Here is a 14,237-nt window from a genome sequence, read left to right on the forward strand (position 1 = left end):
AAAATGACAGGAATTGTTCATGAATGGGTGAATAGTTCCTCAGATGCATTCATCAGATTAATTGAACAATTCTTTTCCTATGGAAAGAAAGTACATAGGATTAGGCTGAACAAGTGCAGCACTGAGAACAGGCAGAACAAACTGGCTCCTATTTTGCTCTGGCATTAGGATGCTGATTGGTTGCTTTAATTCCCATTCTTCTTTTAGATCAGTTCAAAGGGTTTAGCAAGGAACCATGTGAAGGGCATATCCTAATACTTCATTTAGCATACTGAGAACAGTTATTGTGGAGGTTACACATCAACACTTGGGCAAATTTCAATGTGATTCAGAGTATGTACCTCTCAAATGCCATTTCTATCATCTGGGTAAAGGGAGATTGTGAAGATCCCTGGATAAGGCAACAAGGCAGAGGTGCTATGAGTAAATGATCCTCAAGTCTGGAGTGTATATATATTCAGTCTATTTTGGGAAGGTTGTATTACTTCTAAGACAGCAAATCCACAGCTGGGAGATGTGCCTAGATCCAGCTTTGTTGCTAGAGAACCAGGTGGCCTCAATAGTGTAAAAAGCTTTTACTAACTTTGCTTGGTTTGTTGGGTATAGCTATCACTGGACAGGGATAATTTGGCAACAGTCATCCATGCTCTCATAATTTCTCAGCTGAATTGCGGCAGGGTGCTCTCTGTGGGCTCTTTTTTGACAATAATTTGAAAACGTAAGAGTACAACTGCTGGAATTCCAGCAAGTATAATCAAATGCAATGAAGTTGTTTACAAGAACTTCATTTGCTTCTTTTCCCTTCTGACCTCATTTCAAGGTATAAATATTATTTACCTTAAATCCCTAAATACTTTTACATTCAAATGCCTATTCTCATACAGGTTTGTGTTTATCATAAGTTCGTCAGCCTTTCTTCAACTGCCTACATTGTCAGAATAGTATTATTTAAAGACAAAGGAGATGGATGTTGTAACATCCAAACCATGACTTGGAAAGTCCTCCTTAAAGAGGATTGATGGGCACCTTCATGGCAATAGTTGTAATTTATCTTAACATAATATTTGTCTAAATGTTAGGCTGTGGAATGGGTTCCATTGCTATCTTGATTATCATAGCATATTTTCCATTATGATTATCCTAGTCTTGAATAAATATAACACACACTTCTGAACACAGACCACTTTGCTTTGCCAAGACCAGCAAAGTGGTAGGTTCCATGTATTAGGATGGCTCTGATGTAATACTAAAAGCAGAGTATGGCTTTGCTACATACAACTCAATTGAACTGAAGCATCCACTCAAGGCTTTACATAGGCTATATCTGTCTGTCTGTCTGTCTGATCATACAATCATGGAGTTGGAAGGGACCACAAGCATCATCTAGTCCAACCCTCTGCAATTTTCAGGAAAACTAATTAAACTATCTGTGAGAGATAGCTGTCCAGCTTCTTCTTAAATGAGATGGAGAATGAGAACCTACAACCTTAATAGACAGACTGTTCCACTGTTGTACAGATCAGAAAGTTTTTCCTTAAACGAAACCTAGGTAGCTGCAACTTATACCCCTTAAACCAATTTTTGGTCCTAATTTTTGTGGCAATGAAAACAGCTCCTAAACATTTTCCCTATGGTACCCTTTTACATACCTGAACCTTAATATATACGGCATATCTGTCTACACTAGTTAGAGAGAGATATGTAGATATGAAGCAGCTGAAAGGAGCAGACAGTTGGGCAAAGAACAGGAGCAGAAAGTTTTGTAAAAGATTTTACAAAATCATATGGGCACTGATAGACCCCCAACACCAGCTCTAAAGGACAAAAGGAAGAAAGGAAAGAGAGGAGAGAGAAGTGAAGGAGGAAGAGAGAAAACCAGAAAGAGAGATGGAAAAGATGTCAGTGGATTGCCTAATTTTAACTCTGCCCTTAACTAAAGCTGGCATTGGTTCTGCTCACTGTCCAAGAATGGACTTGATAGATTATTTCTGAGAGTCTGTAGTTTTGGCAAGAAATATATCCCTATTTATGTCTTATGGGCATATTCTAGAAATCATAGGGAAAAAAAGGAAACTAATCAATAACCAATTGCAGCAAATAGAAGTGGTGCAGTCGATCAAGAAAGGGACTGAAAAGCAACTCATCATCAGCAATAAAACTAATCCAGTGTGGTTAGTTTTGCCTCTTCTAGACCACTGAATCTTTTTTTTTTTTGACTGATAAACATAGCTGGCAATTAAATTTATACCTATTCCTTTCACAGAGCCAATAGTTCTTTTGGAGCTCTTTTCTACTGTTTGTTCTCCCATTTGATCATTTTCTATGTGAACTCAATTACCTGTCTCCCATTCCATATGTAGCCAAAGTGGCATTACTCATACACATGGGAAATATCAGCAGCCTTGGGGGAAATCATGAGATCTGCAGAAATACAAAAAACACACCACGTTTGAACGAGGAATTTTTAGGGAGGAAGAAAAAAAGACTCCAAAGCATGCTCAGTGGGCATGAATTAGAGTTGGATTGGGAAGGGGAGGCTGTAATGGAAGGAACCATCCTGGAAGAAGGCACGACTGTATTGCGGAAACAGATTGCAATATATTTTCTTGGAGATTTCACTTGCATATCATAAAACCATATCCAGAACTGCTGTGTGGGATCAGCATTATAATATATGAACATGTACAGCAGAAAGAGAAGTGGTGATGATTAGTCTCCTGGGAGTGTTTTCTGCTTAGAGAGAGATAATTTAGTGTGCTGCTGAAAACAAACATTTCTAAAGCTGAGTACTTCCTTATGCTTCACTGACAGCATTTGAGGAAAAACATCTACATGCCTGATAATGAAACAAACCCTTTTCATGTTTAGGGATCTGGAAGAATAGGAGACAAAAAACCACGAGGCCAATTACAATGTTCTCCTAAAACTAAAAGATTCTTTGTCAGCTTCTCAAATGGTGGGGATAGGAAATGCATACCTCTGGGGCTCTTCCTCATCGTTGCGTTAACATCTATTCCTCTAGTCCTTGAGATGGGAGAAAGTATACCGGCATAAATTAAACTGCCCCAATGGCTGAACCCCATTCTGCCTCAGTAGTAAGAAAGTGAGTGGTGCTGCCTTTATAGTTTTAATGCAGGACAATTTAGGGGCTGTGATTGGTGGGTTCCCCTGGATGTGTTTCCCCTCCCACCCCTTGTCACCAGCTGGTGGAAGAAGGAACAGCCAACCAGTGTCCTTAATGTGTATGGCTGTGCTTAGTTGGCAATCCAAGGGGCTACCTGAGATGGACAGTGATTGAATTGGAGGCTTCAGCCAGCTTTCAAATTGCCTGAGTGATAGGTCATTGGTGTGGAGGTTCTCTGTACCAATGACCTATCACTCAGGCTATTTCAGAACACAGGCATACTGTTCTTCTGGAAGAGTGCAAAATCTATGTCCAAAAATAGCCCATCTGACAGACTGGTGGAGTGGAGGAGGAATGTGGGAAGAAGGAGAACTGATGTTTCCTGGTTCATTGGACAAACTGCCTTTATTTCATCTGATACCCCTTCTTTACTCCATCAACCTATTAGCTGCACTATTTTGGGGTATGGATTAAATGGTCTTCCAGAACGGTGGGAGACCCTTGTTCAAAAATAGCTTGCATGACAGATCACTGGAATGGTGGAGGAGCATCAAAGAGCATCAAGGGTGCTCATTCTATGTCACCCCATGCCCCTCTGTTGCACCTGTGACCTTCATATGGGATAAAAGTGAAAAACAGAACTCTTCAATTTTACCTCAGCTCAAACTGGTAAGTAGGCCAAATGGCATAGAAGAAGGCCAAAATGGCACCTCCTGTCTACCCAAATTAATACAAGCAGTGGACAGTACAGCTATATGAAACCCACTGATGGCAGAAGCAGCAGAAATGTGTAATGCACTCATTTTGGACAGAATCAGCAATGCAGAGCAGCAGAACCTGACTTTCTTTCCTGACTTAAAAATCACCTTTCTGTGTAGCACAGGACTAACACTCTTTCCAAGGACTGGTAGTCCTGGTTTTAAACAATACTAGTGTTCTTTCAAAAGAAAGCTAAAGCTATGTTTTAAAAAAGCAGGTCTAGTCTGTTTTAAAAAGCACTAAACCCACAAATATAAAATGCACTAAACCCATGTATATAAGAAGCCTGTGTAAAGCCTGAGTAAGCATTAGTCAGGCATTACACAACAGGTAGGTGCCTCTGCAGAAAAAAAGTCTCTGACCTCTACTGCAGCCCAAGCCAAAGTGGCCATGGAAGGTAATGCCCAGTCACTGGAAGGGAGGGGACATGCTCACAGCTGTCTGAAGTGCCTTATAGGAGTGACTGTCATCAACAAGTTCATAAACAAAATGTCATAGATTGTGTATATAACAAGGCTTGTGTCAAAGAGGGAAAATACTTTGAAAATACATTGGAACAGCTGAAGACAAACTTAAGCTGCCTCCATGGTCAGCTGGGGATGAGACAAAAACAATATCAGCAGACATAATTAAAATGGTTAGCAGGGTCTTCATGCCAAGATTAGGAGGATGTGAAGATGAGCCTTTGATGGCATGAAGATTGGGACATTGGGTTAAGATCTCTCCTGCAATTTCTCAAATTTACTTCCTTTGCAAACAGCACTTCTGTTTTTCTTTTTTTTTTAATAATAATTTTATTAAAATTACAGGTAAAAAAATTAAAACTAATACAAACTAAAAAGAATAAAAGAAAAAATAGAAAGTGCAAAAAAAAAAGAGAGGAAAAAGAGAAAAAATAAGAATATAGTAAAGAAAAAGAAAATAAATATATAATGAAATTACTTCCCCCTTCATCATAACAAGTATTAACACTTATAGTAACTTATCATCTTCTCTTAAAATACAACAAATGATCTCTTTTTCCCATATCCCATCTCTTTATAAACAAATCCTTAAAACCTCGTCATTTCAGTCCTGATCAGCAAAAGTGCATTAAGGGTTACCAGAGATAACACATTTATTTTAATCTTGGTCAAATAAACCAAATTTATATTCCTTCCTTTTACTTTTAACAATCTTGATCTTTAGACCCTTCAAATAATGTCCTAGAACTTGATTTCTTTTCATTTTTTTCCTTGTCCCTTCTCACAAAATTCTTCAAAGCTTTAACAAGCCTCTTTTGTAAATCCAGTATAAGAAAATTTTCCAGGTCACTCTCTTGGTTTGTTACTTGTATATCCTTTTTAATTATTAAGACATCAGCCAGTTTCTTTTGTATGTCCAGTGAAACATCATTTTCCATGTCATTATTGTAGCCTGTCATTTTCAAATCCACTTTCAGATCAGTCTCAATCTTGTCTGGTAAAACTTGTTCCTCTTCTATAACATCTTTTAAACACAGTCTATCTACAGAGGCAGACACTCTTTCTGAAAGTGATTAGAAAAGGAAGTTTGCAAACCCAGTGTCCTGTTGAAGGTGCTGACCGCAGTTTCAGCAAGATGTTTATTCCCTTGTCTCCCAGAGCTCTAAATCCACCAGAGACCACCATCTTGCAGTCTCCTCGTGAGGAGCAACTGTCTGGAGCACTTGTGGGCAATCTCAAGTCCTCTCCTTGTCCGGAGAAGAGTTACGAAGACCTGGTCTACTCGCCAGCTCTTCATTCCACTGCAGTCATCAGCTCTGCTTTTAGTGGAGCTCTCTTCAGTTCGCCATTTCTTCCCCGGAAGTCCCTTCAGGAGAAATGCTGTTTTTGTAGAGACTGTGGACTACTCAGAGTTAACAACTGGAGCATCATATAAGCCTAGTAAAATAAATAAATACAGCAATAAGTATAATTTAAGCTTGAAGGAATGTTAGGAATTTAACCAGAAATGTTCTCATTTGAGATAATTCCCCAGTCATACTTTTTATCTTTGTAATTCCTTTTCTCTCTCATTTAATATCAAACTACATATTTCATAATCAGAAGCAGCTGCTTATTCTACGTTTAAAGGAGTAGAAAGCATCAGGAATGGTTACATGGAATCACAAACTCATCCTTGGCTGTGTCAAGATATCTTTTGCATTATGCCATTGCTTCCCTGTTTTCACTGTTTGCAAAACTGAAAAATACAGGCCTTGCTTGCCATTTTCCATATCATCATCATGCCATGACAAACCTGCCTTTTTCCCCGGTTGCCAGAGGCTGAGAACACAAGTGCCAGAGAGTTGGATTCTCACAATTGTGATTGGGCCACATGTAATGCAAATTCTCACATTGCCCCTTGGCTGCTGCCAAAGCAGGAGTAGAGTAGGCAAAAGGGTGCCCCCCTCCCATCAGTAGTGTCATAAGCAACTGTGATGCATGGCACGAGCTTCTGTGGGACTGCTATTTTATTCGGGAAGGAAGAGAGGACATATTTTTGCAACTCCATATTAGAATTACTCCATAGTTGCATCAGTGGAAAACTTTATCTTTAGATGCAGCAGCCACAGATTTCTACATTGCAACGTCCACAGAATAATGAGACATGTCAACCTGGATCTTTGCTGTTCATTTGCCAGATTCCCTGTATTGTGTTGTAATCACTCCCCTCACCCAGCACCTCCCCTTGAAGTGAGAGACCAGCTTGCCAGCAGCTACTGAGTTTCAATTATCCCTTCCTACAGAATCTAGCCAGTTGCCCAATCATATCAAGGACACACCCACCCAACCAACTTTCTGGAGCTATATCTGCCCTGGGTGCCTTCTCTTATGTTTCTTCATGTCATATTATTTTAAATGTGGGAGATGCCCAAATGAGATGTGAGAGAAGGAGCAGATAAACTAGACTCATATAAGTCTAGTCAAAGTCAGACCCATCCCATTTGTGCTGCTCTGTTGCATTGGTTGATCTTTTTCCTACTGTCTGGGACATGCTGAAGGGGAGTGACAGCAAAGATGGAGGAGAAAAATCAGTCACCTTGCCTGTAATAAGTGGCAAACTTGTCAGTCAGGACATCCCCTTCCAGCAATGACTTGAATCATATATAACAGAGGCAGGATAAGGATTAACAATGTGCACAGCACATTTTGTGCCATTATTATTTTATGCTGACTCAAGAAGGGAAGGACAGTATTTTAACTCAATAGTGGGAAAGACCCTCAGTCTATATAGTGCAGTTCTATTTCTAGTCTATCTGTTATTTCAAAGAAACCATGGTATATCACCCATATCTTGGAGCTGATGATGATGGGATGTATTGGGACTATTCATGCTTGCCCCGCCCACCACACTGTTTGCATTCTGTTCATTGAGGAAGCCCCCAATATAACAAATGCATTCCCAACCTTAAAGGGTGGTGGTGGCAGCAAAGCTCCACAGCTTTTTGAACCTTTTCATATTTTGAACAACAATTTGAGTGGGAACAGGATGTTTCTCAATTCAGTTTTTAAAAGATGAATTGCTACTTCCCATCTAAATGCCTGAAGCAACATACAAAACTGAAAGGATGCTGGGATAGCTATAAAAATCACTCCCCAAAAGAGAGTTTAAGAACAGAAAATGGCAGTAGCAATCAGCCTCAGCTGAAACCAATTGCTCATGACAAAACAACTACTCTTATGAATGCTGGCTTGACTATATTCTTTGTCAGGCTGAAACCCCAGAACAAAAAACAAATGGCTGAAGGTTTATCCAGAATGTGAAACTTAGGAACTAAAATGGAGGACTTTGCAGGGAATTTGTTTCAAACTGTGGAACTTGGCACACTTATAACTGATTCATACTAAATGCTTCTTTAAGATGAATCCCACTGAATAATGTGCCATTCTGTACTTTAGTCTATGAGCCAAACAAAAGTTCTTATCAAGTACAAAGAATGTGATGTTCAACAGACTGCACAATCAAAGAACTGGAAATCAGGTGGCAAATCTATATCATTTACTTGGAAAGTTGTGTGTGTGTGTGTGTGTGTAATCCCTATCATGTAACTCTTAATAATGGGTACATAAATTGGAATTACACATAAAGCTGTGTAATTTAATACCACATCTTGCTACTTATTCTCCCTATCTTGGAGATATAGAAATAGGGCCATCTTCAGCAGGTGGCAGCACCTGGTCAACTTAGTTTGGACTGGGAAGCTAAGCAAGGGTCTGTCTGGGTAATTCTTAGATGGGAGGCCTCCAGGAAATTCCAGGGAAATAGACATGACTGGGAAGTTAAAAAAACAAATACTGGAAGAAGGCAATGGCAAGCCATCTCTATACTATGGCAAGAAAACAAAATGGTCATGTTTGCTTGAATCAAGAGACTTTTCCCCTGGCTGCCCTTCCATGTGAAGCAAGGTGAAATGGCCTGCTTAAAAGAACATAAGCAAGGGAGTTGGGGGAGAATTACAAACTCATCTCACATCTTCAGACCCTCTTATGAGTTCCCACATCTTAAAGACTTCTGGATTGGGTGACATACAAATTAAGTAAATAATATAACATAACATGGAGGATAAACATGCAGATTCAGCATGATCACTGGTTTTGGAGAAATATCAGAATGAGAGAAAAAGACATGTGGAAAATCTTTTACAGTACTGCCATTTGCTAAACAATACAGCATTTCTGCATTTATTCAGTGCTTCAGGCTGCAATCCTGTGCACAGGAATAGTTTATTTCTCAATAGTCATGTAAAACACAGGCTTCTTAGAGTTTTCCAAGCATTTCACATACTTAATCTAATTAATCAGAGGATTCTTGCTTAAAGGCAATCTCTCTCTTTTCACTAACTTAGTTCAAGAAAGAATTTGAGGTTTCACTGTTCCAAGCCACCTGAGGCATAGTAAATTGTACTGTTCAAGCTATGTATTAAAGACCTTGCTTCATGTATGAACATACTGTAGAAAAAATGAGGAAGGTATTAACACAGAGGAGAAGAAGACATCAAGAGGAAGTGGTAGAATGGTTAGTGTGGTTGCCTCATGCTTTTATTTCCTATCTGTGTACAATCTGTTTCCCCACCCTATCTACTCCTAACCACAGTTCTTTCATTTTGAGCCCTGAATACTTTGGATGAGATGTTTGTAAAATGCCTAGGGGACACAGATAAACATCGACAGTTTTGCATTAATAGGCCACACATTCATTTGTGCAAGGGCTGAAATGCAACATTGAAATGCAAATGCAACAGTGTATAATCAGCAAGATTAGGTATATGGAGTTTTAACAACAGTGGTCCTTGTGAAGGAGCTTGATTTGGCTTGGTTTGATTAGACAAGTAATTGTTTACTGGGCAATTCTAACCTTTATTCAGCAATAAGTTCAGTTGGGCTTTCCCAGGTAAAAGGTTGTTGAAATGCAGTTAATGTGCTCCAAGTGGTTATTTCCAAACACAATTTGGAAAATAATTGGGCTATTTTATCCCTTAAAAAAAGTGTAGTTCAGGTGCACTTTATACCTCAACTGCATTTATATTTCAATTGCTCATGACCTTGGGAAAAGAATAAACTTAGTTATTAAAATAATAATGAAAACAACCTGAGTCCCTTTTAAACATACACACATACCATAAATATAGACAGATTTATTAGAAGAGGCAAACTTCAGACTATTACTAAAACTAAATACTATATTTCTCAGATTTTAACTTTATGGTCCCAGTTAGCAAGACAAGTATATGCACTTGCATGAGGGAAAAACATTACAGGGAAATCCTATCAGGAAAGTCAAGTCATACTGAGAAATCACTACTAATCACTACTTCTTTTCTAAATCAAAATTACTTTTTCTTACATCTAGGTTAACTATAATGAGAAGACAGGACACCCTGGAGAAGATGCTGATGCTAGGGAGAGTGGAAGGCAAAAGGAAGAGGGGCCGACCAAGGGCAAGATGGATGGATGATATTCTAGACGTGACGGACTCGTCCCTGGGGGAGCTGGGGGTGTTGACGACCGACAGGAAGCTCTGGCGTGGGCTGGTCCATGAAGTCACGAAGAGTCGGAAGCGACTAAACGAATAAACAACAACAGGTTAACTATAGACCAAACGTCTTCATACTGCAAAGTTTTAAATTCTTTATAACTTCTGCTTTACCATACCAAGCTTTAAACAGAATATGTAGTTCCTAGGTCAAAATATTTTTGTACAATGCTGTGGTGAAAAGAAAAGGAACTTTTGAGGGAACTTGCTTGTTCATGCTTACTAGTACACAACAACAATTTTCGACAGTAAAACTGACTGTCATCAGATATGTCAAAAAAGCCAAGTCAAAAAAGTCAGGATGGCAGCCCCAGCCATGCGATCAAAGTCTCACATCTTCATGCAATGCATGGGGTAGATTATGTCAGAAAGGTTAGTAATTCATAAAGAGAGCAAGTGAAAGACAGAAAATCTGCTATGATTTGACAGACATGCCACATATGTATGAAGCAAACCAGCACTCTAGTTTGAATTAGAGGTTATTCTAAAAAATGGGGAATTTGTTTAAATCACAGAAACATTTTTCAAGGCCTTTTTTCAATTAACACATAAGCAATCTATTCACAGGTTCAAGCAAGAAGGAGAATAAAGTATTAAGGCCATATTTTTTTAATAATCTAAGACGGCAATTCTATGCACAGTTCCCTAGAAGTACGTTCTGTAGGTCTCACTGAACTTAATAATAGGGTTTATTTCTGATAAAAAGAACAAAGCTTCTTATAATACCTTAAAAATTAAGAATTTTATTATTGGCTATAGTTCATTTTAGCAGACTTATGGAATAAAGTCCTGTGAAAAGAATACTATATATTGTTTACTATACAGTTGTTGTGAGGTTGAGGAGAATGGGAAGGAAGAAAACTCATTCTGAGGTTTAACACCATTGCTCATGGGTTAAATTAAGACTAAGGTTTCTTATCAGATTACATATATTAGCTAGTTATGCAGTCAAAGGTGAGAGATAGGATTGTTTTAGAAGGGATCAAGCATAAAGCTGCAGTTCAGTGTGACAGATACACTGAACTGTCACACAGTTTGGTTTGTGACCAAAATCTGGCAATGAATTTTCTGTGGAGTCCTTGGTGCTCTCTGAGCCTTGTTGTTTTCTTGCACATGTTTCATTGCCAGACTAGGTGCATAGCACTGAAGATGTTGCCTAGTCTGGCAATGAAACATCTGCAAGAAAACAAGGCTCAGAGAACACCAAGGACTCCACAGTTCAACCCTGAGCTACAAATATTCTCTTCGAAAGAATTTTCTGTGAGTTCTGGAGAAAAATGAAATAGGGGGTCAGAATCCAGGAGTCCTCAGACTGCTTTTTTTTTTTTTTTCAAGAGGAATGAGAAGATGGGGGTGTGGTGGGAGAGAATTCTGTTTCTGGGCCCTGAACGTTTTGGAAGCCTAGACATGTATGGATGTGGCAGAGGAACTATATTTATTTATTTATTTTCTATCCCACCTTTATTATTTTTATAAATAACTCAAGGCAGCGAATATACCTAATACTTCCGCCTCTTCCTATTTTCCCCATAACAACAACCCTGTGAGGTGAGTTGGGCTGAGAGAGAGTGACTGGCCCAAGTCACCCAGCCGGCTTTCATGCCTAAGGCGGGACTAGAACTCTGTCCCCTGGTTTCTAGCCCAGCACCTTAACCACTAGACCAAACTGGATACAAGGTATATGCGAAAGGTTCTACAGATACTAGGTCATCAGTAGTAATGAAATAAAATTTGCACTTTTCTCATAAACTGGTCCACTAACTTCTCTGAAAAATTTCTCTGGACCAATTGCTGGAAAGTGACATATTTAAGTGGGCTAATCCAAAATATTTTGCTGTCTGGAGTAAACTAGCAAATGGGAGTCCTCCGTTCCTTCCCCTCAGTCAATATATACTCTTTCCAATGCTCACTAAATTATTTTATCTTCTGAAACAGGTCATCTCATCTCTAAAAGTCATATTTTCCTCTAAAAGTAAAAACCCTAAAATAAAATCAAAGAGTTGACAATTTAATGACCTATCAGGACACTGAAATTACCTGTCCTTTCAAGGAAGTAACTTCACCTATTGGTAAAAAAGGGCTGTTTCTGTTAACAATATGTTCTATGTGGTTAACCCCCATTAACTTGAACAATATCTCTTACTGTGCTACATAGCCCCTCTGTTCAGGGTTTTTGCAAGACTGTGGATTTCTTGCTCCTTCCATCCCTTCAGATATGTTGCTTGTAGATACTTGAAGTTGTGTTGCAACTGCCGAATCTCCCAACCCTGTTATTTGCTCTAAGGATCCTTACATAGACAAAACATAGATAAGGCTGGAAAGAAGAATGTGAGGTATCTACAGTTGCAAGTACAGATGTGCTGCTGCTTTGTGAGTTTGACTTAAACACCCAGATTGCTCTGTGAGCTGCAGTTATGCTTTGTTCCCCTTATGGCCTGCATTAGTACTTGAGATTTTCTGGGGGGAGGGATTAGTTCTCTTCTTTTAAGACTTTTTTTTTTTTAAATGATTCTTTCTGATTAAAAAGTAAACTCACACCCTCAGTCCCACATGGTTTCCGGTGCATCTGGCTTTAGAGTCAATACAGGAAGAGTGGTGAGAGAACAACTGCACACTTAGCATTCTTACAAAACAGTTTGGAGAGAAAAGTAACTCAACTTACAACCTTAGCCAGCAAAGAAAATGGCCGATGAGCAAGAATGTTTGAGAGATCTTGAGAGCGAAATCGGGGAACAGGAAGGTGCCCAAGGAGAGACCCAAAGGTAAGGAAGTTCAGCTTAATTGTTAATCATTTTGACTTCTGATTTTTTTTAAAGTAGCTATAATGTCTATGGAGTTTTTAGAAGAAAGGGGGAGTGGCAAATCTAGAAGTATATCAGGTAATCAGTTTTGGATCCAGGGTCCAGCTTTTTTGTTACTTTGGCCCGCTTGTCTGCAGTTGAGTTTGCAAGGTACTCTTACCTATGGGTTACTTAATCAGCTAACTCAATGTTCTGGGATCACATGACTCACTCATTGACCACTTGGTCTGGGTTTGTACAACAAGTTAGGCAAAGATATGGTTGGCTAATCTGTGGTTCATATGAATCCAATTTGTACTTCCACATGGTCTTAAATATTAAATTCTTCCTTTTAGGAGCAAATTAGATGTCACAGCACCAGACTGTGCTGTGTATGGGAGATAGGAAATGTACCAGTCTGTCCCCTTGGATGCCATTTTTCTCTGAGCTAGACTCTATACTATACAGACTACAATGTGCTGATGGGAAAGCAATGGGGAATAGCTGCAGAGTGGACATTTTGGCCAAGAGGCAGAAATTTCTTTACTCCTCACTGTAGTTCCCTTCTTGCTCCTCACACTGGCCTCTCATTTTCTACAAGACTGTGACAGATCTATTTTTAAAATCTTGATGCTTAGTCTGAGTCTTATATTAATGGTTATGAGAAGTAGAGTGGCTATGCATCTTACAGCATGCTGGAAGTTAATATAGCTACAAATCTTCAGCCTTTCAAATTCTTTATGTCAGCCTTGGATTGCAGAAAATGCAATGACTATGGAAATGCTCATGATGCTACAGTCACACTGGAGTCTTGCCCTTTCTTAAGTATGTGTGTGCATGTCTTCACTAGTAGCATGGATTTAAATGCAGAAGAGATTGTATTTTCCTATCACAATTCTGAAACTTAAGACAAATGCACACCTACACTTTTCTTGTGTGTGCGCATGCACATATACTCATGTTTTTGGGTGGGTAGATTTAAGGTAGCAGCTATTGGGTGGACAAGAAGAAGGTGATCAAGACTTAGATTGTGGCATATCAGATAGGGGAAAGGTTTTTACCTCCTTCCCTCCATATTATAGTCTTGATGAAAAGTTTCCACTACCACCATCCAGCTCCAATTTACCCTGGATGGGGAGCTTCCTTGAAAGCCAATGGCTTTAGTGAGGAAGAGATTTTATTTGATTTCCACTTACAAGTATCTTTGTAATTGTAAAAATAGATTTAGTGGTATAGTGTCTTTACTTATCTTCCCTGATCTTACAAGCAAAGAAGCAACAAGTAAAGACCACTGTGTAAATGAAAAGCTGTTGATAAGAACTTTAGGCACACTATTGGTTTTCCTTTAATCAAGTTGGCATTTTTCAGCAGCCTAGATTCTGGAGTGCCCGTGGGGAACCCATTGCCTGGACCCTCCAGTATCACAGGCACACACCTATGATTTGGCCCCTCATCACAAATAAATGAAAAGTAACATTTTGGAGTAGGTTATTAGAGTCAGCCATGTGCCCCACTTTGCTTCAATATAGCTATAGATT

The 14,237-nt window shown here is 39.1% G+C and overlaps 1 protein-coding gene across 2 annotated transcripts in view; it reads left to right on the forward strand.

Moving 5' to 3' along the window:
• Positions 1-12,499: 12,499 nt before the first annotated feature.
• LSP1 (lymphocyte specific protein 1) overlaps positions 12,500-14,237 on the forward strand; it is a 95,729-nt gene continuing 93,991 nt past the window's right edge. For both annotated transcript variants that reach the window (XM_063289335.1, XM_063289337.1), the window contains exon 1: positions 12,500-12,681. In XM_063289335.1, coding sequence (XP_063145405.1) covers positions 12,602-12,681 — 80 coding nt within the window. In that variant the 5' untranslated portion in view covers positions 12,500-12,601. The remainder of the gene's footprint in view (positions 12,682-14,237) is intronic.

The sequence above is a fragment of the Candoia aspera genome, chromosome 1, assembly GCF_035149785.1.
Source record: "Candoia aspera isolate rCanAsp1 chromosome 1, rCanAsp1.hap2, whole genome shotgun sequence".
NCBI lineage: Eukaryota > Metazoa > Chordata > Lepidosauria > Squamata > Boidae > Candoia > Candoia aspera.